Source organism: Rhipicephalus microplus, chromosome 8 (genome assembly GCF_043290135.1).
Source record: "Rhipicephalus microplus isolate Deutch F79 chromosome 8, USDA_Rmic, whole genome shotgun sequence".
Classification (NCBI taxonomy): domain Eukaryota; kingdom Metazoa; phylum Arthropoda; class Arachnida; order Ixodida; family Ixodidae; genus Rhipicephalus; species Rhipicephalus microplus.
The window spans coordinates 63,746,092-63,772,455 of NC_134707.1; the positions used below are offsets into that span (position 1 = coordinate 63,746,092).

Here is a 26,364-nt window from a genome sequence, read left to right on the forward strand (position 1 = left end):
TTTTAAAGAAACAGCGTGTAATTGAAGAGAAGACAAAAAGTGTTATAAAGAGGCGAGAGTGCTAATGCTGTCCTCATTTTGTTTTCGTTTCACCTATGTGTTGTTCCTTCACAGCATGTATGGACGGGCCCGGTGAAAAGTCACCTGTTACAACCTCCCAGCCCTCACGAAAACAACGTTGCCACACGAACGATATACGCATAAAATTTAACTAACGCAACCTCGTAAACGCCAGTGTAGCGTCACGTGACTTGCACTCCGCGCGCCACTCTCTGCTTTAGTTCACTGACCACAGAGCGCTAAATAAAGCGTAGCTCACGGAAATCTGTTTCACTCGTAGAGTTCGCTAAATAAAACAGAACTGCATGATATGGCCCGCACACTCGGTGCAAAAAGCTATGCACAATAATGAGTTAATGGCGCCAGCTGACATCTCGCACTGCTGCCAGCCTTGGAATTTAGTAGACACACTGCGAAAGGTGAAGAGATTTTGCAGTGGCTATCACCAGTGCGCGTGTTCCAGATGCTACCTTGTTAAACTCGTTAAGAAAACAGGGTCAGCGGGTACAAATGCTAGCACAAAATTACGTCATCAATTTAAGATGAGGACATAATGGTAAAGCAAGTCTCATTTGGATTCCTTTACACGTAAAGAAATGTCAGTGTACTGGTGTTTCGGCATTAGCCCTCCTGACTCCGTCCCGCAGACCCCGTGGCCTGGATTCAGAGCCGCGTCCTGGAGCTTAGCAACACAACGCCTTATATAGCTACGCTAGCCCGCAAGGCAGAAAGGGTGGTATCACGCTGCAGAACACTTTGTAATGCATTTATACCTACTTACCGCATTTAACATCGTCCCTATATATGAGACCAGGTCCTTAGTTCTATTGAACGCACGTTGATATACGGGCCCTACCACCACACAGAGCTCGACGGTGAAATTATCTGGTAACTTGCTTTTATTTGTTGCTTCTGCAAAATAAGGCGGAAAGTTTATAAGCCCTTCCGCTATTGGGGAAAGGAGACAAGAAAAGTTCGGCGTGCACGTGACTTCCCTACCACTTTTCTTTCTTTCTTTCAGGGGCAAACCTCCTTATAACGGCACCCGTTCGTCCCTCGTAGTCGTAGTAGTAGTGTGCTACCAGTCTTACATTTTGACCACCAAGGTGGTGGCGGTGTGAGATTTCTTCTGTGCGTTGTTGAACAATAAAAAGTTCGCAGCGTGCGCGTTAACTAAAAGCCGAATTCTCCTGTCTCTCATTCCCCCTTAGCAGCGATTGGCATGTACATTGAGCACTATCTGACCAGAAAGGGTTGCTACGTTATACTCGCTGGGCGTAACCTCCTTGGTTTTGAAAGGTTTAGCGAGCGTTGGGCCGCAGTGCCATGAATACAGTTAACTAGTATATACCATGAACTCAAAGTGGTTAAAGGTGGGAAATAGACACGAAGCGCAAGACTTAAAGTGTGCGTGTGCCTCCTCTCGTTCAGTGCTTAGAATGTCCGCTGGATGGCGGTGCTTATATATGAGGAATATATGACGAAAAGATACGAGATGTTGGTACTTGGAGTGTTGCATATATATATATATATATATATATATATATATATATATATATATATATATATATATATATATATATATATATATATATATATATAAGGGAAAGAAGTGCATACTTAGGGGTTTGTTTTTCGTGTTTTACACAATATTAATGAGATCTAACAGACAATAATGCCAAGGAAGGGTATAGGGGAAGTTATTAGGCCAATTGTAATGTAAATGAGAAGAAATAAAACTGGGTGAAAAGATAAGTTGCCGTGGGCAGGATCTGAACCTGCGACCTTCGAATAACGCGTTCAATGCTCCACCACTGAGCTACCACGACAGCTATCCCCCCAGCTACTTTATTGGGTATCTATGCCAATTTAAACGTGGGAGTGTCAGTCACCGCCCCTAGTAGCCATGGCGGCGAGTGTGGCACACTATTTATGAGTCTGTTTGGCGTCACGTAGCACGTGAACTTATTACTAACTGGCAGCTGACCAATAGTCCCCCGTATATTATACTTATACTTTCCTCGTATAGTCCCCCGCATATTATACATTATACTTTCCTTGGCAACAGTGCCAAGGAAAGTACAATGGTTTGATTGATTTGTGGGGTTTAACGTCCCAAAACCACGATATGATTATGAGAGACGCCGTAGTGGAGGGCTCCGAAAATTTTGACCACCTGGGGTTCTTTAACGTGCAGACACTTGCCTAAAAGACGGTGCCAAGCCGTGGTTTTTGAAGAGGGATGATGTTCTGTTCTGATACTGAGGACGAGCTGCGTAACCTACACGGCGTAGCAATTTTCTCCCAGTAGTGGTTAAGTTAAGCCTCTCCCGTTGAGAAACGAACACCGCTGCGCGTAACTCCTCATAATGACTGTGTATACCAAGGGCTGCGAGACGTTCTGTGGACGTTGCAAGTGGTAGGCCGAGAGTCGCCTTGTACGATGTTCGTATCAACGCATCTAGGGTCTTTAAACTGGTTTTGTCAATCTCCTGGAAAGGAAGACTATATGTTAGCCGACTGAGGACAAAAGCCTGAACCAGCCGGAGCGTCTCAGCTTCCTTGAGATCTTTCCGGTGTTAGGTGACTTTATAAATCATACGGGAGATCTGCTTCACCATTGTTCTGAGGGTTTTTATTGTGTGGTCCACTCGCTTGCTGCTTTGTAGCCACAGTCCGAGGACTCGCATATTATGTACCTCTTTTATCTTGTGGTCTCCTAAAAAGAGGTTCACCGGCTCGTGAATGCGGTGGCCTCTGCCTCGGACTCTAATAAATTCATGTTTATCGGGAGCACCGCTCACTCCACTCTGGTAAGCGAAGTCGTCAACAGCGGTCACTGCGTCTTGTAGGATTTGCTCTTTTTGTCCTAAAGAGCTACTGTTGGCCCATAGGGTATTATCATCCGCATTAAGGCCAGAAAGACTGAAAATAGTCGTGTTTATCGTATTTCTAACGCAAACGACCTGGCCATATTTACATAATCAGTGCGCCTGCACATCCTTTTTTTTCGTGTTTCTACCATGAACAGAGGCATGTTCTCGTGTGACAAAACGAAAGCATTGCTCCATGATAAACCGCCTCAATTTTCATTCCTTCATTGCAATATTCGCAGTCTTCGTAAGCATCAAGATGATCTGATCAACTTTCTTTCTATACTTGACCATAACTTTTCAATCATCTGTTTGTCGGAAACGTGGCTGACACAGGTAGATGGCAATCTATTTGATCTGCCAGGGTACATCAGTGAACATAGTTACCGTGGAAATCAGAGAAGTGGTGGATCTGCTATTTTTGTGAATTCGTCGATTGCGTACACCCGTCGTCTCGATCTTTCATTCCGAAATTTATTGTGCGAGTCTGTATGGTTAGAGTTCGACCGGAATGTCTTGCCACTCAATAACAGGCCTACAATCCTGGCATCCATTTATCGTTCCCCGTCATCATCTTATTCGGACTTCTGTTCACAGCTAGAATAAATACTTAATCTCTTAACCAATGAAAATAAGAACATCATCATTTGTGGTGACATCAATATAAACATACTTCCTCCTAGCTGTCCATTGTGCTCTGATTATATCAACTGCTTATTTGGCTATGGTTTCTCTTCCTTAATTGATGTTCCCACTAGGTGTGACACTGCCGGTTCTTGCACGTTAATAGACCACATATTTTCATCATCAACCTCTGATTACACCACCGGAGTGATAGATTATTCCATTACAGATCATTATCCCCTGTTCTTCGTTCTTGGTACCGGAAAACGTGCACAGCACCGTCAATATACGAAAAATTCCTTCAATGAAGCTTTATTTGCACTAAAAGTGCATGACACATGCTGGAATAACGTTTTTCGAGAAGATTGTCCTGAGAAGGCATATTCGATTTTTCTATCAACAATAACGAATTACATTAATGATTGCACAACCCATGTAACCCATAAGCACACATTCTCGTCTCCTAGGAATCCATGGATTACAAATGCGCTGCTGCGCTCAATAATAAAGAGAAATAATCTTCACAAAAAGGTGAAATTGCAGCCTTTCAACGCATCTTTGCGAGCTAGGTTTAAAAATTATAGCAACATTCTTTCTAGCGTCCTCAAACGTGCAAAACGGGAATATTATGAACGGCGAATAATTGAAAACGGAACAAATACTCGGCGTAATTGGGAGCTAATTAAAGAATTTCTGAATGTTAGGGAGTCCGATGCCAGCATTAAAAAAATAATTTACAAAGACAAGGAATACTCTACCGAAGCTGATATGTCAAATGTTTTTAGCGATAATTTTGCCGCGTGCCAAAATACGCTCTCACTTAGCGTTCCAACCCATCTTCCACGTAGCCCTCAGTCCTTCTTCCTTCGCCCGGTTTCTTCTTCAGAAGTTTTTAACGTAATTTCTTCCCTCAAAGTTACGGCACCAGGCCTGGACTCCATCCGACCCTCTAGAATAAAACTGGTTGCTGCAGACATATCATTAGTTTTTGCAGATATTGCTAACAAAATTTTCAGAAACGGTATATTTCCTGAGTTGTTGAAACGTGGTAAAATAATTCCTGTGTACAAAAAAAGGCTCTCGTGATAACATTAACAACTATCGCCCCATTTGCATTTTGCCATTTTTTGGCAAAGTCATTGAAAAGCTTATCTACAGTCGTCTGATGCACTATCTAAACAAATTTAATCTTCTTTCCCCGCACCAGTTTGGCTTTAGGAATGGTTATTCAACGGAACAAGCATTGATCAAATTCACGGATAACATTAAACAATTTATTGACGAAGGGTTCGTTGTAGGTGCCATATTCATTGATCTAACAAAGGCATTTGACACACTAGAACATTCTATTCTTCTGGATAAGCTCGAGTCTTTTGGTATTACTGGCCCAACTCTAAATCTTATTCGTAGCTACTTGTCTAACAGGCCACAAGTCGTATATCTTAATGGTCAATTTTCATCGACTAAATTAATTAACTGCGGTGTTCCCCAAGGTTCTATATTAGGTCCGTTGTTGTTTCTACTATTCATAAATGACTTACCTAATACGCTTACGCTTTCTAAGTGTTTGCTATATGCTGACGACACGACCATTTACTCACCACATAAATCGCTCACCGCACTTCAAGACACACTTAATGCAGATCTTAACAACGTGCATTCATGGTGTAGAAATAACAGACTTCGGATTAATCCTACTAAAACAACTTTCGTACTCTTTCATAGCCCACAAACTGTGGTTTCTTCCTCCATAACTGTCTTGCTGGATAATTATACTTTACTGGCATCTGACAATGTTAAATTCCTTGGTGTTACTCTCGATAAACATCTTAAATACAATAGTCATGCCAATTCACTTATAAAAAGGGTTTCATTTGGTATCCGCATTATCATTACAACACGTGCATTTTTTCAACCTCATGTTCTCATCTCACTTTATCATGCTTATATTAATAGCCATTTATCATACTGCTTATCATCATGGGGTAACACATACGCCATTCATCTCAAACCGCTTCAACGTCTTCAAAACCAAGCGATCAAGTTAATGACTTTTAGCCCATTCCGTTGCCATTCTCTACCTATCTATCAACATCTCCGAATCCTACCCATTCAACAATTGTTTTATCATAGATTGTCGCTCATCACATACCATCTCATTCATCGCGAAATATCACTTGATAATATTCCTTTCCATATCTTCGTCAACAACAATTATACCAGGTTTTCAGAGCGTAATAACTTCCTTTTACCTGAAATCAGATCAAACTATGGCAGATACACAGCACGCTTCTTTTGTGTTCATCTTTGGAATAATATCCCTCTTCATGTTAAGTCGTCTCATTCATTGCAGTCTTTTATACATAACATGAAAAGCATACTGTTAATTGAGCCCCTTGTTCATTTGTAATAAAACATTTTCATTATTACCTCTACGTTTTCAATTCCTGCTTTTTCGTATTCTTGTAGTTTTGTATAATGTTGTTCTGGTAAATTAACTTTTTCAATTTGACTATTTATTGTTCTGTGTTGAATGCACTTTTTATTTTTGTTCGCACTTGTAGCTTTTGCTGCTGTTACTTACCTTTTATGTACCCCATTAACGATAGGAGGTCCCCCTGACAGTTTCTTACTTTGGGACCTCCTGACGCTGTATATATTATGTGAGCTCATTTTTTTTGTACTCATGTACTCAGCAATAAATAAACTTGAAAGAATAAACTTGAATGAATATAACGCATACCCTAGCCCTGAAATGCTGTCTAGTCTTCTTGCTGAGCGTCTCATGCCGATGTTGAAGAGAAGAGGAGATAGTATCGCCCCTTGTGGTGTGCCTCTATTGGGCACAGGAAACGGATCTGAGCGTGTATTGCCTAGGCCTATTGTAGCAGTGCGAGAGGTTAGAAAAGAGCGAACGTATTCATATATCTTTTGCCCTCAGCCGATGTCATTTAGCTCAGATAAGATCACCTCATCTTATCTGTGTCAAATGCGCTTTTCAAATCAAGAGCTACGACGAGATATTCTGCACCAACCGTGCTATTGCAGAGTACCTCTTCCCGAAGTAGAAGGAAGACGTCCTGCGTTGACAAATGTTGGCGAAATCCAAACATGCTTGTTGGAAAAAGGTTTCGATCTTCAATGTAAGCCGTGAGGCGTGTGTGAATCACCCATTCGAATAATTTGCTAAGACAGGATGTTAATGATATTGGTCTTAGATTTTCTAGGTCGGGTGTTTTTCCTGGCTTCGGAATAAGAATAATTTTGGCTTCCTTCCAATGTTGAGGAACCACGCCCTTCTGCTATACCTGTTCATTAAAATATCGAGTAAGTTGTTTTAGGTGTTCATCGCTCAGATTCGGAATCATGGCGTTTGTTAGCTGGTCAGGTCCGGGGGCAGTATTGCGCTTTGCTGCTTGCGTGGCCGTGAATAGTTCTGCCTTGGTGATCGGTGCGTCGAGCCCTGCGTTTTGCTTGCCTTGGTGTGCTCAAGTGCACGGGGTAGTTCTGAACGCACCTATGTACTTGTCTCGGAGCTTAGCGAGGAGGGTGTCATCTGTTCCAGGGAATTCCCCAGCAAGCTTCTTAAGAGTTCGGTTTGCTGCCGTTTTGGTTTTGCCAGGTTCCATTATGCTGCGCAGTATTGCCCATGTATTGGAGGTGTGTAAGGTTCCTCAGAGTGAGTCTCAAAAATTCGCCCAGCTCGCCGTCTCCAACTGCTGCGCGTAAGCGTTTGCCCACTCAGATATCTCAGCAATTTTGTGGCGCAATTTTCTATTGAGTCGCTGTTGTTTCCATCGCTTGGTCAGCCCTCTCCTGGATTCCCACATATATATCAGATGGCTATCGACTAGAGTGTTGAATAGGTGGACGAACGGACACACAGACAGATGCACAGATGCATGGACGGACGCCCGGATGGCTGCATGGACAGATGGACGCAGGGACGGACGCAGGAGCGGATGCATGGACGAACGCAGGAACGGACGCACAGATGGACGTGCGGGCGCACCAACAGACGCACGCACGGACGGGCGGATGGACGCACGAGGGGCCACACAGAAGCACGAATAGACGGACGGAAGCAAAAACGAATGGACGGACGGATGCTTCGCCCCACTCTCCATCATTCACTCCTTAGATATACTGCCATTTTTTCCTTTCTTTCTTTCTTTAACATTGCTGAATGCTCTCGGCTAATGCAAGCGTTCAGTTTTATACAGAGTAGCGCAGCCCCCGTAATCAGGCAGAATCGTCATGGCGTCTTTCATGTTATTTACAGCTTTGGTCAGCCTTTAGATAGGCCAAAGATGAGCCCATAAAAACACCATGCGATCATGTAAACGCACGCTATTAATTCTATTCTGCCGAAGTCGGAATTCTCCGGAAATGTGTGGTTCTTGATAGCGATCTCACGTTCTCAAGGTCAGTTGGACAAATAGAAAAAGCTTTATTTATACGTCCTGTGTAGGGTGTTGCCAATTGCCAGGCTAATCCCACGTCGGGACCGGCAAGTCACGCCTCCTAGCCCTGTCATGGGCGTACTGGACAGCCAGGACTTGAAGGATATGGTCGGGAAACTTTATCATTCCTGTAAACCTATCCCGCGAAATGCCAGTGCCAAGCGACCCACACTTCCAGAGCGTATGTTAAAGCGTGCATACTTCTTTCTTGCATGCTTCGCAAAGAGCATCGCTATCTTTTATTTCCATTATTCTGCCTCTGCCGATGAGCAATAACGCTTTTTCTGTTTTGTCTGAGTGTGACCACATGTGCTCTGTTTAGTCTATTGTTAAGAAGTGCAAACTCTTGGTTTAAACAAGTCACTTCACCGGTGAGCCACCTTGGATGGGCGGTGACCATCAATATTGTTACGTAAAAATGACACGAGGTGTGTATATTTAAAGTCTATATTCAAAACGATGCGTATGGCGTCGACTAAGATGGAAGCAGCACGCACAACCGACAGACCACTTCCTCGTTGTCGTCTTCTGACCGCTGATACAGCTACGTAGCATTACCCCCCCCCCCCCCCCCCCCGGCGGTAAAAGCGCCGTCTCGGTGCACATTAACTACGGTCTTCAGTAGGCAGGTGGTAAGGTTTTAGCCTGCTGACGTGCACAACATCACTGGGTGTGTTTGCAGGCAGGCTTGTGGTCTCAGATGCAGGAATGATCTCATAGGTGACGTCGGTTACCTGGCGGATGATGCGGTAAGGACCCATGTAGCGAGACAATAACTTCTCTGATAAGCCAAATCGACGAACTGGGCAACACAGGAGAACAAAAGAACCGGGTGAGAAGTGAACGTCAGCATGCCGGCTGTCGTAGATGTAGATGGCTTTCTGGGTGGCTTGCGAAGCCGGAAGTCTAGAGCGGGCGATCTGACGTGCGTGGTCGGCACGAGCAATAGCGTCACGTGCATATTCGGTTGACGGCGTTGTAGTGGTTGAAAGTAAGTTGTCGAGTGGTAACGTCAGATCACGGCCATAAAGCAATTAAAAGGGTGAATAACCAGTGGTGTCGTGGCGCGAAGAATTGTACGCGAAGGTCACGTGAGGTAGCGCCAGGTCCCAGTCATGGTGGTCGGAGGACACATACATCGCGAGCATGTCCGTTAGGGTCCGATTTAGCCGTTCGGTAAGGCCATTTGTTTGGGGATGGTAGGAAGTGGTCAGCTTGTGGTGCGTCGAGGAAGAGCGCAGAAGATCGTCGATCACACGGGACAAAAATGTGCGGCCACGATCTGTGAGTAATTGGCGAGGAGCGCCATGGTGTAGGATGACGTCGTGGAGCAAAAAGTCCGCAACGTCAGTAGCGGTTCTGGTCGGGAGCGCTCGAGTGATGGTATACCTAGTCGCGTAGTCTACAGCAACCGCGACCCCCTTGTTGCCCGATTTCGACTCGGGAAAAGGACCGAGAAGATCTATATCAACCACGTCAGACTTTCTCTACCTCGGCGCTCATGCATCCAACGACCCCTCGACGTTCAGTCACCACACTCTTCAATTTCTATTCGTCATCATCTTACGAGCCTTCCACTGACGCACCTTTGCCCGGTCGCCACTACCCTGACGCCCCTTCGTCCGGTCGCCGCAGCTCTCGCTCCCCGTCGCCGCTACGTCGCCAATCCCGCTCTCCGCCACTTCGGCGCTTTTCCTCGCCGAGCTTCTCTGGACGACCGCAGCAGGAAAACTAGATATTGCAGCTTATAGAGGTGAAGCTGCAATATCAATGACGGCCGAAAATCCTCTACTGACGCTTCGCACGCACCATAGCCTGCTTGAAGTACAAGTCGACCATGTTCCTGTGACCGCCCTCATTGACACAGGTGCGCACCTGTCTATTATGAGCGCTTTTCTACGCTGCCGCTTACAAAAGATTATGACGCCATCTACGACGCAGGCAATACGTGTTGCCGATGGCGGGTCTGTACCAGTAATCGGAATGTGCACTGCTCGTGTCAGCATTGCCGGTCGTCACGTCGTGGTCCTTTTTGCCGTGCTAGCCTGCTGCTCTCATGACCTCATACTTGGCCTTGATTTCCTTTCGGCACACTCGGCCTTAATTGATTGTTCGTCTGGTACCCTCAGCCTTGATCTACCAATATTTGCCGACTACTGTGCAAAGCCCACCAGCTGCTTGAGCCCAACCACTTTCGTTCGCCTGCCACTTCGAGCCGTCACGTACGTGTCCTTGTCATCGACCCTTCCCGTTCCTGACGGTGATTATATCGTTACGCCAATTACTGACGTTCGGCTGACGCGCAGTGTTACTGTGCCATATACCATCGCGATCATAGCGGATAACTGTGTGTTACTTCCGCTCCTTAACTTTGGTTTCACCCCTCAAGTGTTGCCCTGCCAGATGTCTCTAGCCCAGCTAACTGCCATAACAGAGGACGATGTCAGTGTTGTCGCTGTATCTGCTCTTGATCGAAGCGCAGTCTCACGGTCACCCAGCTCAGACGATGGTATGTTTCGAAACATGATTGGATCGGAGCTTTCGCCTCACCAGACCGACGCTCTCTGCCAGGCTTTGACCTCATACAGTGACATTTTAGACACTGACGATCGCCCCTTGGGCTAGACTAAAATTGTCACTCACCGAATCAACATTGGTGACTCTGCGCCCATTCACCGTCGACCGTACCGCGTGTCAGCGTCCGAGCGAGAAGTGATTCAGAAAGAAGTGGCCAAAATGCTTACGAAAAACGTAATCGAACCATCAACGAGCCCTTGGGCATCTCCCGTGGTATTAGTAAAAAAAGAAAGACGGCTCATGGCGTTTCTGCGTTGATTATCGCCACCTCAACAAAATTACCAAAAAAGACGTGTACCCTCTACCAGCATTGACGATGCCCTTGATTGCCTCCATGGCGCCACCTTCTTTTCATCTCTCGACCTCCAATCTGGCTACTGGCAAATTGCTGTAGATGACATGGACCGAGAAAAGACCACCTTCGTTACCCCTGGCGGTCTTTACCAATTCAAGGTCATGCCATTCGGGCTCTGCAACGCTCCAGCGACCTTCGAGAGAATGATGTACACGCTCCTACAAGGATTTAAATGGTCGACATGTTTGTGTTACCTGGACGACGTGATCATTTTCTCACCTACCTTTGCAACCCACCTTGAACGCCTTTCGACCATTCTATCCTTATTTCGACGGGCCGGCCTGCAGCTCAATTCCTCCAAGTGCCATTTCGGCGCCTTCGTCAGATTACCGTATTGGGTCACCTTGTTGACACTGCCGGCGTACGGCCAGACCCGGTGAAAGTACGCGCTGTAACAAACTTCCCAGTCCCACGCTCTGTCCATGATGTTCGCAGTTTTGTGGGCCTCTGCTCCTACTTTCGCCGGTTCGTGAAAAACTTTGCGGCACTCGCACGGCCACTCACCGACCTTCTCAAACAAGACGTCTCATTTTCTTGGGGCCCTCCTCAAGCTGACGCCTTCTCTCAGCTAATCACCGCTCTAACGACACCTCCTATTCTTGCACATTTCGAGCCTGATGCTCCTACAGAAGTGCGAACAGACGCGAGTGGTCACGGAATTGGTGCACTTTTGGCGCGAATTCAGCGGGGCAACGACCGTGTAATCGCGTACGCAAGCCGTCTACTTTCTAAGTCTGAATGCAATGATTCTATAACAGAACGGGAATGTCTCGCTCTTGTTTGGGCGGTTTCGAAATTCCGTCCTTACTTGTATAGCCGCCCTTTCCGTGTCATCACAGATCATCACGCGCTGTGTTGGCTTTCTTCTCTGAAGGACCCCACTGGACGACTTGGTAGTTGGGCATTATGCCTACAGGAGTATTCCTACTCGGTTGCTTAAAAGTCTGGACTTCTCCATCTGGACGCCGATTGCTTATCCCGCTACCCAGGGATAAGGGGAAATGTTAAGGGAAAATTAGGGGAAAAAGCAATATTAAGGGAAAAAGCTGTCCACATATATTTTTCGTCTGCTGTGGCACTTAACCGGCAGAGTACAGGCGCCGGCCGTACATCGTCAATAGACTTATTATTGTGACTAGGCAATTAGGAATGACAGTGAGGCACGGGCTGAGGACATGGGCAGAAGTAAACCAATATGAAGCTCGAAGACCGCAACGAGTTCTGTTGGTAAAGTGTATAAATATTCTTTTTGAGTGCTTTGGGTGCTAAATTCGGTGGCAGCGGTTTAATACGAGGCATGCGAGAGCTAGAAAGTAGGGTAGCAGCATTCAATCAGCAAGGGAAAGCGAAAACATCAGGTCCCCAAAATGTGTGGGAATATCCTTGGCCACCAAAAAGAGACGCAAGTAAGTAGAACAAAGAAGCTACAGGAAGAACAAAGAGTTCCAAAAAAACTGTGGAAAGTCATGGGCAGTAACAGGCAGCTGCGCATTTTCTTTGGTGGCCTAGCCCAAGGGCTCCGTCTTCGTAAAGTGGGGGCAAACGGAGTGTGTTGGCTTTGAGAGATGCATCAAGTGTCCAAAGGTCCGGACTCGGAGAAGACAGCCGAGCCAACTGCCCCTTTTAGCTTGTCTCCCAGTTTGTGCTACACCCAATGGCCTGTGAAAGCCAATGCCACTGTGAGTCTTATTAGCCTGTATGACTTTTAGGCTGATCTAGTTGCAGGGCTACAGATACGTGATTGCACTGTAAAGCTGAAAGCTATTTACAGCATGAAATATTCTATGTAAACATAGTGTAGATAAAGATTGATGCAGATGAGACAACAGTATGTACTTGCCAAGACTTGCGTTATCCCTTGCGATCATATTTTCTGGCTCTTCAGCTGCACCACAAAATAAATAGCACCGAAAGAGTATTCGATCAATTGTGTTAATGCATTAAAACATTTCGCATGACGATGAACATGTATGTAAGTTTGTTGGCAATAGGGCCCGTCACGGCCTCAAACCAGCTTGAGAAGGTACAATATGTATGTTATGGTGCGATGAATAGTAATGGTAGGGGTACATGGCTGTGAATGGGCCAACAATCTTAGCAGTAAACATGCGTTAGGTATATGTAATTATTACGATTACGACAATTCAGTCAATAAAGACAGTTGATTGTTTAGAGGCTTAAACCTCGCCCGCGTAAGAGTGCGAAACATTCACACAAATAAGACAGAGGCTATGAATGTGGCAAGCAGTAAAAATTGTGGTTTCAAGGTAAATTCATAGATAATCATAACATAAAAATGGCATTCCATTTGCCAGGAACGAATGGCTAATTAGGGTCCTTTAGCCCGAGGGCAAAGGGACAAACATATTTTTTGTGTGCGTGATTACCCAGAAAGAACCTTTCATACGAGCTCACGTACTGTTTGTGTTGTATACATACCATGAGGACTACTTCTTCTAGAGAATGGCAACCCTCATTTATAACTAAAGAACGCTCCCGTTTTAATTAGCATACGAGGACGCCATGTAATATGTCCCTGTGATGGTACTAAAATGCTTTTACGTGGTAGCTTCAAGACGAGGATCTCGCAGCAGGGTGTGGAGCACTGTGCTCCAGCCGTTGCATCAGCTTCAGATCACCAAGTCTGCAAACTGGGCGCTGATATCTTTGAAAGCGTTTAAACACCACGATTCAATTTGACAAGTATTTTATTTTATTGCGTACTTTTCTAATTATAAGTGCTGCCAGTAATTCTTTACGTTTGTTTTTTATCTTACGAATAAGTTGCAATCAATAACGCAACTTTGTGGGACACCTACGCAGAATTTCTGACTTTGGTACTGGTTTCAGCCCATGTTGTTGACTCTTGGTCTTCACTGCAATGTTTCCCTCACAATAGACGGCGAGTGTTCGCTAACAACCAAGGCTATATACCGATGCTGATTTCTGAACATGGTATTTTAATAGCTACGACAGAATATCTAAAGCAGGCATGCACCTATGTTCTGAACAGCGCGGAGTAAAGATATGGACGCCAATACGTGGTAAACAATTCGGCCTAACTTATATACTGTGGTTACTTTTGGTCCTATATTCTTTAATTACAGCTTGCAGAGAAAAAAATAGGTTTGTAATTGAGTACTTGAATTCTGAGAATCAGCACTGGAACGCGTCAAAACGTTTTGACGCATTGTTTTTATTCTTTTTATGACAAGTTATTTACTGCTTAGTGACATTGGTGGCTTACTTGAATGCCCACAAACGTTTGATCTTTCTTCCACTGAAAATACCGTATGGGGAATAAGACCTCCATCAGAACGTTCAGTAAAGACAGCTGGTGCAATCCTGAGCCTGTCATTCAGAATTCCTCTCTGAAACGCAACGATGATGAAGTAATCACATCATCAGACGCTATCAGTATCGTATACAAGTTCAATAGAAATATTAGTATACGATATACAAGTAGGCTGCTGGCCTATCCTCCTTGCATGCTTTATTGTAAGTAAGGAGTGCTTGACTAGACGTTCATTATATAAGCATGAGCTCATTGTTTACATATATGAGGAGTGCAAGCGGCTGTTGCAAGCTTTCCAAATATTGATTCATTACTTATATACCTGAAGCTAGGTAATGCAAAGAGGAAAGGCAGAAAAATGCAAAATTTAAAAAAGTAGAATTGAAAACATATCTATGTCAACGTGAACAAACGTACCATCATCATCAGCCTAAGGCCACTGCAGGACAAAGGCTTCTCCCATGTTCCGCCAGTCAACTAACTAAGGTACAACAAGCGTCATAACTAACGTGAACAGCGTACAGCAAACTTCAAAGATTGTTCTAGTTTATGTAAGAGAAAATAAAGAACCGCTCGTTTGTGGCTGGAACCCCCCAAAAATGCGGACGTATTTCTCAGAAAAAACAGCTTCTTAGTTGCCGAAAAATTTGTCCTGGTCTTGGTATCGAACACGAAATTACGGGACGGTTGCTGTACCAACTGAGCCAACTCTGCAAGAAGCTAGAAAGTGGTCGCGCGAAAGCCAATTCTTCGACAACTCGAAGTGCATGGAGACAAGTAATGCAAATGAGTTTTCCGAAGACCTGCAAGGTAGAGGAAGGGTTAAGAAAGGCAAAAGAGAGAACCACCCGGATTTCCTTGTCGCTTCGTGCCACAAACGAGTGGTTCTGTATGTTTTCTTTCTTAACCCTACCGCCTCCTAGCGAGTTTCCGGAGAACTCATTCGCATTTTTTAACTAGTTTGTACCCTACTCCGCGAGTTCTTATTGACATGAAGAAATACAAGTTAAGAACGAAGCGCGTGGACACCACGAGGCATTGACTAACACCTTAAAATTTATTTCGGAAAACGCAAATATCAATAGGAAAAACACAGGGAACAACGAGGCTCATACTATTTCGGGGCTCAGACTCACATCAACCATGGTTTCTCGTGAAGTGAAGCCGGGCATCACGAAGTTATGAGGCGAAGGGAAACATTTCTTTCATAATAGGGTTCTTCGCTCAATGACAAGCCCCGTCAGCTGGTAGGTCCATGCATGACACATACTAGCAGTTGTTCCGTGTGCAAATACAACCGATGGGCGAAGTTCTTTAGAAATGAGAGGCAAAAGACTGTGTGCCTGATCTCGTTGCTGGCTTTCATGAAGGCGATAGGGTGTGGAGCGAGCGAAGAGAGCATCTGCTGCGCTCGGTGGGGGGAAACGACTGAGTCAGTGAGTGTGTGGCGCGCGCTGCGCAGCGTGAGCCATCTACCACCGCGCCTGCGCCGCGCATTGGGGTTGCACCTGTTCTTTTGCTCGGCACACTTGCCCGGTGCACTTGCCCGGCGCAGAGAGATTCAATGGTGTCAGGGACGTAGGTTATGAGCCAACAAACCTTCGATGCTAAAAAAAACTTGGAGGATGCTCGATCTTCGCTTCCAGGTGTAGAACGTGACAGTGTAATTGGGCCCCGTGCACAATATCTTCTCCAACACTACCTGCATTACATCTTCGCTTTTCAGTCCATGCCTCAGCCGTGTTGTAAGAAAACGCACGACTGTGCTCGTAACATCGGCTGCTTCCAACTATTCTAGTATGCCTACTGTAACCATAGTTCAGGGCCTACTATGCCCTATTTCTTCCTTTTTCAAGTAAGCTGTGGGCGCACTACGTGTTCAAAGGACAATACGCGAACCTACACAGTTATATTACATGCATTATGGAGACTCCTCACAATACATGGCTTTCGTTCGCGAAACTACACAGTTATATTACATGCAATAGGGAGATTCCTTACAATACATGACTTTTATTGTGATTTTTTTAGATACGAAGCAGCTCATTGCCCAGCCTGTGTAACGCTGTCCGTCCGTGTCTCTGTGCCAACGCGCCGCACCACGTTCCCCCGCCGCAGTTGTTGGAACGATGCCAAGTAGGTCAAGTCAAAGGTGCACGTTGACGTCACTCTCTCTCCTGCAGCAGCTGCTGGCTCCTCCCAACACACCCAGGTGGTGTTGCTCCTCAGCCCACTCGCAACACACTTCTCACTCGCTCGACCTTCTCCATCGCCCACAACGCTCGCCAGCACGTCAAGTGGAAACAGTCTTTCGGCTCGTTGATCTAAGATTGAACTTGCATGAAACCAACCCGCCTACCATGTCTCTGCGTTTCGAAGAAACGTTCACTCGAGTAAAGGCCACACTAAATACGCTTCAAACCGTTCCTCCAGCCTCGCATCGACGCCCGTTTCAGCCGCATTAACGTCATGCACAGCGCTGCTGCTTCGCATCTCATCATGGCTCCTTTCGGGGAGACGGTTCATAAACTTTCGACGTATTTGCATGCAGTCCTTTTTTCGGAAGGTAGAATTTAGCATAATGTGATGTGTTCGTTAAGTTTATCTTGACGAAAACAGGAGATAACGAAGAAAAAGTAGCATGGATCTGAAGGAGAACTCCTACGTCCAACACCGAAAGCTTGGTTGGGATTTGGGCTTGAATCGAAGCTTTTTATTATTTATTTTACTTGCACCTTTCTCGGTTGTTCGGTCACAAAGATGACAATATTGCGCTTAGAAGCAGCCACGCTGATGTCAATGCCATAACGAAATGTTTTTCAAAACCAGGTAAACTAGTCAAAGTGCATAAATGTGCACTTTCACGAGCACCTTTGCGATCTGCTCATAGGAAATGTCTGGCGTTTTAGCTCAACTTACAAAGACTGGTGCATCTCTGTATAGAACTGGTATAGGAGTGTTTACAGAAGCAGTAATGAGCTGACGGGAAATATTGCTGAGGTGGCCAAGATGGCTCGTTCAGGCGATGCCTATGTAAGAATGCCATCCTGTCTTCTATACAACTTCATCACATATGTTGTCTTCATCTGTATTTATTCGATATAATGGCTCTGTTTTGCATCGCAACGGCTTTTTTTGCGTAGTAAACCTGTTAGGCCTGTGTACCTTTACTTTTATTTGCACTTAACGAAATGAATTCTAGCTGAAAGAATGCACCTGTCTGCATCCTCTCGCTCCATTTGTCACTTATATTTCTAGTGTTTGGACATCGCCCGTCAAATGAATTGCCCTAACCTAAGGTATAAAATACCTTTATTGTAGGTCACTTCCATTATATGCATTGAAAGTGTGTTTTGCGTATTTGCAGTAGATAAACATTGGGAATTCACAATATGTATTAAGGTCCTCATATAGTTATTTAAAAAAACCACTTACACGGCTGTTGCTATAAAGTACCAACGATCACTAGTATAAAAAGCTAACTTACTCATGTCACCACATGGCACGGGACTTTCCATAAGTTAGTTGTCTACTTAGTTATGAACACTTTCAGTTCTTCAAGAGATAATCACTAAAAAAGGATGCTCGAATTTTGTACTAGAATGTAAATCACACTTATGGGATCAACGAATCAAACAAACAAAAGGCAGCGAGAAAATACAAGAAAGGAATGGAGATGAACCACACCTCCAAATCGCAAACCCTATGTGTACAGATGGGAATGAAATGATTAAACAGAGGGACATACAATATGAATTGCCAGGAACTCATGAATGTATTGAGGTATGAAATCTCGTAACAAATTTTCGCCACATGCTGGTTAGCCTCCTCTTACCACCTCCACCCCGTTTCCATATCTCGTGACAAGAAGCGAAGAGCGGTGCTCTGTGTCGTGGTACAAATCCCGCTCGAGTTCCAATCCATTTACCTGGATAGAATAATAAAAGAAAATAAAGAAAAGTAAAACTTTGGCCCACATTAAATGATTTCTGCTAAAGCTCGTAAGGCTGTTAAAGAAGGCTTGCGAAAAAGAAAATTTCTGCCCCTGCTGTAGCACCAAGCTACCGAATAAATACTTTGGTGTAGTCCGGGATTGAAACCCGAAACTAACGCCCAAACTTGGTAGTCCCTTCACCATAAGACGTGGTTTATTTTAGTTTTTTTACATTATATATAACCATGCGCATTAGAATAAAAAAGAAAACTTGAGGCAGTCCCGTAATAGTTGTGCGAAGACTGTAGAAAAAAGGGACCTGATGCGTTACCCTCCTGCTTTTCCTCCTCTTCCCTTTACTTTCCTCTCTAACACCTTGCAATACCATACAAGGCTATGTCATGCCTTATTTACGATCATCATCATTTCCTTCCTCCTCACTGTCACTTCTCTTTCCCACCCCTCACTATGCCATACTATGCATGGTTACTTAATCTCTAACCTCTCTCCTTCCCTTTTCCTCCTATTTCCCATTAAAATATTCCTCCTCGTCCTCACTTCCCTCTCACGACTCCTTGTGGCGCTACACTGCACTTGCTGCGCTATGCTTCCTTTCAATTTCTCACTCTTTCTTTCAATCTCTTGCTCTCACTCTATTTCTTTTTGTTCTTTTTCTATCTTTCTTTGTGTTTCTTCCCTTTGTGTTTTTTGTACTTTATTTGTACCTCGTTCTTCTCTCGCCCATAGCAATGCAGTTGAAAAATAAACCTTAGAATAGATGTGTACAGTTCAGTATAGGCGAGATGCAAAAGAGAAGGAAGAATGAGGAAGGAGTTTTTTTTTGTATTGATGATGATGATTAGTGGAGTTTTGCGGCGCGATGGCCATGGGTGGCCAAAGAGCGCCATGTCTTTGATGTGACGTAGGCAATGACCAATGATTGCAATGGGAGGGTGTGTTACGGCTGTATAAAGACCTAAAATCACGTTCTGTATAAAAGCGTAAAATGTGTGTATGAAGTATAAAATTATGACAGTGATACGCGATTGGATGCATGGGTGTACGATGAATTGCAAGTGACCATGGTATTTAGAAGTGAGCTATTGCAAAATAGCATGAATGCCTTCTCAACCCCTTTGAAACCAAAGCGTGAGAAGCAGGTGCTTCTCAAAGTAGCTACCGCTGCAACAATCTCTGCGGAGAGGTTATGCTACGGATTTTTCTTGTATATGATGCTGAAGCTTTGAATTTTATTTAAAATGCAAATGCTGATTGATATTCAAAAAGTCGTTCTTTGCCAATGAGCATCCCAGGATGAAGTGGAATGTGTTCACGGTATGCTAACGAAAAATGATTTTTTTTTCTAATACAGTCGAACTCACTACATTGTATGAGGATGTGGTTGACGGTGAGTGATTGACTAAATTTATCACACAAAGGTAGATCACTACCGCACAAAAGGTATGAGTGTGTTGTGTGAATGTCCTGTTCGTAGCCCTGCAAGTTTAACTTCTGGGTGGCGTGATTTTGATACCGGTGGCCAATGACCGATGAACGGCTTGATGATGTGTAATTTATTTTCTGTCTAGCTATCCCATGTGATCTGCCGATAAGCTCTGAGCTTTCGTTTAAGATTTGGTTTTAGGTCAGGAGCATGGATAGCTGTGGGTGTATTACAGCACTGTCGTAGACAGATGCGGTTAAGCGATCCGCCATCACGTTACCTTGGATTTTGGGGTGTTCTTTTAGCCAGCATACTCTAACATGCTGTTTAGACTTGTTCATTGTGCAAAGACATGAATAAAGTGAGACAAAGACGTGGTTTTCGTGTTTGTTAAGAATTTTCAAAGGTTTTACGATGATTAGGGAATTTGTGTAAGTTACTGCCTTTTCTACTTTTGATTGTTTTGATTGGCCGCAAGTATCACGTAGGCTTATGCAGTGAAGATGGTCGTACCAGGATGCAGCAAGCCAGCCACCGAAAAACATGGGCCGACTGCTGCGTACAACACAGAAGTGTGAGACTTAAAGGCATCTGTGAAGAAGTCAGGACAATTGTATTTGTGTTGAAGCTCTAGGAACTACACGCAAATATGTGACACACGTTCGTGTTTCGTAACTTCTTCGAAGGATATGTCCTATTCTATGAGCTGCCATTGACACGGTGGCAGATGCGCGGCAGGAGCAATCAGACACTGATAAAAAATTGGCACTGCCGTTTCCTCAGCGAGGCCTCTCACTCGAAGCGAGTCGGGCTGTCGGAACAAAGGATGGTTATCATACAGTGTGAAACTGGACAAGTCAATTATTACGGAGTGTGAGGGGTTGATTGATATGTGGGGTTTAGCGTCCCAAAACGACTATATGATTATGAGAGACGCCGTAGTGGAGGGCTCCGGAAATTTAGACCACCTGGGGTTCTTTAACGTGTACCCAAATCTGAGCACACGGGCCTACAACATTTCCGCCTTCATCGGAAATGCAGCCGCCGCAACCGGGATTCGAACCCGCGCCCTGCGGGTCATCAGCCGAGTACCTTAGCCACTAGACCACCGCGGTGGGGTGGAGTGTGAGGGGTGCTTGTTGTCTGCATTTGCTTTGAGGTAATACACAAAAGACATGTAAGTCCTCTGCAGCTGCAACGACCACTCGTTCGACTCCACGTGCAGGCTTTGTACGAGACTAGAGCAAAAAGCACCCATAGAAAGACAAATGCCTAAATGATGGACCAGGTCAAGCATTTTCAGAGTGCTTGGTGCGGCAGACTGATAGACAATAGCTCCGTAATCTATGATGATATATGGTGTTTTTTGGCGCAAGGGCCATTTGATGGCCAAAGAGCGCCAGTTCATGAGACAGGAATGTGGACAATGGTTGTGATTAGCGGCTGTATAAGGGCCATAAAATTCCTCGCAGTAAAGCGGGTAAAAACATACAAGTAATAAAATCATGACCATGCCGTGAAAGGTTTGTGTGGTGTGAATAGGTGACAAAAGTTGGTGATAATGAAAAACGATGGTGGACATGTATGGCATTAGCACAAGTACCTCACACGTTAGTACCCTTGCGTGCAAGGGCCGTGAGGCAAGTGCTTTCCTGTGTAGCCACCGCAGCAAAAACCTCTCTAGAGAGGTCGTGCTACGGTATGCCCGGGTATATGATATGAAAATTATGAATTTCCTTTAAAAACGCTAATAATGATTTGTGGCTAAAAAGCGGTTCCCTACCGACGAACATTGCAGGGTGTAAAGGTATATGTTGTCGGTAGGATAGTGGGAAGTGTTGTCTTCTTAGAGTGTTTAAATGTTTACATTGAATTAAAACGTGAAGAACTGTTAATGCCTCACCACATTTATCACATATTGGTGGATCACCACCGGACAAAAGATGTGTGTGTGTGTCGTGTATATGTGTCCTATCCTGAGTCTTGTTAGTGTTACCTCTGTTAGACATGATTTTGATACTGGTGTCCAATGACCAAGGTGTGGCTTGATAACGTGTAGTTTGTTTTGTGTGTGTGTATCCCACTTGCTCTGCCAGTAGTTCCTGAGTTTTCGTTTGAGGGACGGCTTAAGATCAAGGGCCGGGATTGATGTCGGTGTAATGGCGGTGCTTTCGTGGGCGGATGCAGCAAGCTGATCCGCCATCACGTTGCCTTGAATCTCACGGTGCCCTGGCACCCAGCACACAACAACATGTCTGTTGAGTGTGTAGAGGGTGCATAAAATGGAGTAAAGTGAAACGAGGACAGGGTTTTTTTGTTTTTTAAGACTGTGCAGAGCCGTTACCACACTGAGGGAGTCTGTATAAATTACTGCTTTTTGTATTTGTGATTGTTTGATGTGTTTAGCTGCCACAAGTATCGCGTAAGCTTCCGCTGTGAAGATACTTGTACCTGGATGTAGAGGGCCAGCATCCGAAAAGGAATGGCCAACAGCAGCGTAGGACACAGAGGAGTTAGACTTAGAGGCATCTGTAAAAAACTCAGGACGTGTGTATTTGTGTTGAAGTTCCAAGAAGTATGTTCGAATATGGGCAATAGGCGCATGTTTAGTAACTTCTAAAAAAGACACATCGCAATCTATAGTCTGCCACTGCCACGGTGGCGGGTATGCTACAGGAGCCATTAAACTGTGTTCGAGTGACACTCCAGTGTCCTCAGCTAGACCCTTCAGGCGAACTGAGAAGGGCTGCCTCATTGAAGGCCTGTTTTGAAAAAGAATGGAGCTCGACAAGTCATTATTAGGAGAGTATGAGGGGTGCCTCTTGTCTGCTTTCACCTTAAGGAAATATAGAAAGGGCATGTAGGTTCTTTGCAGATGAAGCGACCACTCATTTGACTCAACGTAAAGGCTTTCTACGGGGCTGGTGCGAAAAGCAGCCGTAGAAAGGCGGATGCCCGAATGGTGCACGGGATCCAGCATCTTCAAAGCACTTTGAGTCGCTGACTGATAAACAATGGCCCCATAATCTAAGCGGGTGCGAATAAGGCTTCGATACAGATTTATGAGGCATTGCCTATCACTACCCCACGTAGTAAGTGACAACACTTTTATAACATTCATGGCTTTTAAACATTTTGTTTTTAAATACTTTATGTGGGGTACGAAGGTCAACTTGTTGTCCAAGATTAAGCCTAAGAATTTATGCTCGGCTTTGACGGACAGTTGTTGCCCGTTCAGATGAATGTCGGGTTCCGAGTGCATGCCTCTCTTTCGAGAGAACAAGACACACGTGCTTTTTAGATGCGGAGCATCTTATACTCGCGCCTTGTAGTGCGCCGTCCGCGTCGTCCGCGCCGTCCACACCGCTTCTCGAACATTCGACAGCTGACGCGCGCGCATGCGCCGTCGCGCCGTCGCCCACTCTTCCAGCATCTGTGCATCCCTTCCTCCTCTACACACCGCGCGCGCTTCACTCCTCCACCATCTGTGCACCCTTCCTCCTCTACACACCGCGTTCGACATCTACAATTCTCCTGATTGTCCAGTGGACGCGCATGTGGCGTCGCGCTTCGAGAACATTCAACAGCTGACAGTGCATGCGCCGTCGTGCTGTATATATACTCAAGGTCGGCGCTCGCTCGCTCAGTTGCCGCTCGTCGGTTGGTTTGTACGGCGCGTCGACGTCCAAGGTCGCGGTGAAATGAATTCCAACGAATCCACAAACAGAATTATCGACGTCCCTTCGAGAAGCGCCGCCCTTTCGCATACGTGTGTACGTGTTCACTCATTTAACACCCCCTCCCACAACCACGTTAACCAATTTAGCCATCGACCCAAGTAAGTCGCAATTTAACACCCCATTTCACAACCACGTTAACCAATTTAGCCATCGACCCAAGTAAGTCGCACTTTAACACCCCGTTAACCAATTATATGGTCCGCATCCTCCTCAGTGTTCCCCCGAGGGAAGCTGCGGGCATTTTTTTTGTGGGTTAAGTCGAAATCCGTTTTCATCTGCCCATTTTGGAGATCTTATTTAAACCCAGCTGAACCTGCCGCTCACACATGGCCAAGTTGAATGACTTGAAGCCAAGCTGAACGTCGTCGACATATGTACAATAGAACATATTGCGGGGAATGGACAAGTGCAAAGAATTCATTTTAATAATAAAAAGTGTGCAGCTAAGCACACCACCTTGTGGCACGCCTGTTTCCTGGACAAATGTTTGGGAGAGCACACTGCCCAGACGGACATGGAATGTCCGGTTTGACAGGTAACTTTCGATTATATGAAAGATTCTTCCGCGCACACCAAGGTGGAACGGGTCTCTTAGAATTCCGTAACGCCATGTAGTATCATAAGCCTTTTCGATATCGAGGAACACAGAGAGAAAATATTGTTTATGGACGAACGCATCTCTGATCTGTGCCTCGATACGAACAAGGTGGTCTGTGGTGGATCTACTTTCTCGAAACCCGCACTGAAATGGGTCGAGCAAATTATTTGTTTCAAGAAAATGTACAAGTCGGCAGTTTATCATTTTTTCGAAGACTTTGCACAAGCAGCTTGTAAGTGCTATAGGCCTATGACTCGAGGGTAAAGAAGGGTCCTTGCCCTCTTTCAAAATGGGAATAACAATAGCCTCTTTCCAGGAGGTAGGAATAGTGCCAGAAAACCAGATAGCATTGTACAGACAAAGTAGGGTTTTTCGTGTTTCGGCTGGTAGGTTTTTTAGCATTTCATACACCACACGGTCAAAACCTGGGGCAGAAGTGCTGCAGGAGTTTAGAGATGTTCGGAGCTCCGCTAGACTGAAAGCTTGGTTATATGCCTCGTATCTAGTGGATTTGTGTTCGAGTTTCTGCTTTTCTATTCTTGTTCTGTATTTTTGGAAAGTGTCAGTATAGTGGGACGAGCTGGATACCCGTTCAAAGTGTGCCCCGAGGAAGTTTGCCTGATCTTCCAAGGTATCACCTTGAGTGTTTACGAGTGGAAGTGTGTGTACTTGTTTTCCTGCTATCCTACCGACCATGTTCCAGACTTTTGCCTCCTGTGTGTATGAATTGATCCCTGACAAAAACTTCTGCCAGCTTTCTCTTCTGGCCTGCCGACGCGTTCTCCTTCCTTGAGACTTTATTTTCTTGAACGTGTCAAGATTTTCCGCTGTTGGCGAGTTGCGCAGCAATCTCCATGCCCTGTTCTGTTCCTTTCGTGCATTACGACACTCTGTGTTCCACCATGGGACGTGTCGTTTGCCGGGCATTCCAGATGTTTGCGGTATGCACCTGGCTGCTGCGTCAGTTAGAAAAGCTGTGAAGTACTTCACAGCTTCATCTATGTTTAACCTACACATGTCTGTCCAACTCAAACGTGTAGTGTTGTGGAACTGTTCCCAGTCTGCTTTGTTTATCAGCCATTTGGCAACATGTAGAGGACATTCATATGTTGTTTGTGAACTCAACACTACAGGAAAATGGTCACTTCCATATAGATTATTTATGATTTTCCATTTCAGTAGGGGTAGGAGTGAAGGTGATACGATGCTGAGGTCTATAGACGAGTAAGTTTTGTTGGCAACGTTATAGTATGTTGGCTCTTTCCTATTCAACAAACAGGCACCGGAAGAGAAGAGAAATTGTTCAATGATACGACCTCGTGCATCACAGCGAGAATTGCCCCACAGTCCACTATGTTCATTTAGGTCGCCAAGAAGCAAATAGGGTTCAGGCAGTTCGTCTATTAAAGACTGAAATTCACGTCTTTCAAGACGGTGGTGGGGAGGTACATACAAAGAGCAAATGGTGACGAGTTTGTTTAAAAGTACCGCTCGAACAGCCACTGCCTCAAGGGATGTTTGGAGTGGTAAATGTGTACACGCTACTCCTTGGTTAATAATAATGGCTACGCCACCGGATGACGCAACAGCATCATCTCGGTCCTTTCGGTATATGACGTAAGCACGTAAAAAATTTGTATTGGAGGATTTTAGGTGTGTTTCCTGTACACACAGCACTTGAGGTGAGTGTTTGTATAAAAGCTCTTGGACGTCGTCGAGGTTCCTAAGCAGTCCTCTGACGTTCCATTGTATAATTTGTGTTTCCATATTGGAAGTAAAGTAGTGCTGTGTATACGTTAAGGGAGTGACTTGTTTAAGCTGAAAGGTCGAGCTCAAATAACAGGGCTATTATCAGGCCCTGTTATGAGCTTTTTAGTTCTCTTGGCGCGCTCCAAAGAGCCGCGCCGTTCTTTTGGCACAAGGGGTGCCGCCGTATCCATGCCCGCTCATGCGAGCTGGTGGTTTTTCGAAGCTTGGGCCTCGCCTGGCGAGGTGAGGCCTTGAGACCCGAGGACCCTGGAGTCCCTGGTCTCTGTTCAATAGTAGGCGGAGTAGACTCAACTACTGCCGCCTTGGGGGCAGGCGCCACAGCCAATGGCTCGCTCTGCGCAGGCCGAAGGAGTGGCGAGGGCTAGTGCGACACTGCCCCCTGGCGCGCCGCATCAGCATATGTAGGGCCATAAAATGGCGAGACTCTTTTTCTTGCTTCTTAAATGTAATGTTTTATTTTATCTTTAAAGTGATGATTTCTTTTTCTTTTTTCCAGAAAGAACAAGAACGTGAGTACGCGGCATGATTACCGCCACAGTTTACACAGTGTGCAGGTGCTTCGCAGTTGTCGGACGCATGGCCCACGACTCCACACATAGCACAAGTTCTCTGGCCACGACAGCTTTGCGAG

General features: G+C 45.2%; 1 protein-coding gene across 4 annotated transcripts in view; it reads right to left on the bottom strand.

Moving 5' to 3' along the window:
- Positions 1–26,364, bottom strand: part of LOC119182049 (venom metalloproteinase antarease TserMP_A-like) — a 62,362-nt gene that overhangs the window by 28,009 nt on the left and 7,989 nt on the right. For 2 of the 4 annotated variants that reach the window (XM_075872020.1, XM_075872017.1), the window contains exons 3-6: positions 18,083–18,175; positions 14,200–14,323; positions 12,793–12,837; positions 842–972 (exon numbers count right to left, since the gene is read on the bottom strand). In XM_075872020.1, the coding sequence (XP_075728135.1) occupies positions 842–972; positions 12,793–12,837; positions 14,200–14,323; positions 18,083–18,175 (393 nt within the window). The remainder of the gene's footprint in view (positions 1–841; positions 973–12,792; positions 12,838–14,199; positions 14,324–18,082; positions 18,176–26,364) is intronic. The other 2 variants (XM_075872019.1, XM_075872018.1) reach the window with 2 other exon arrangements.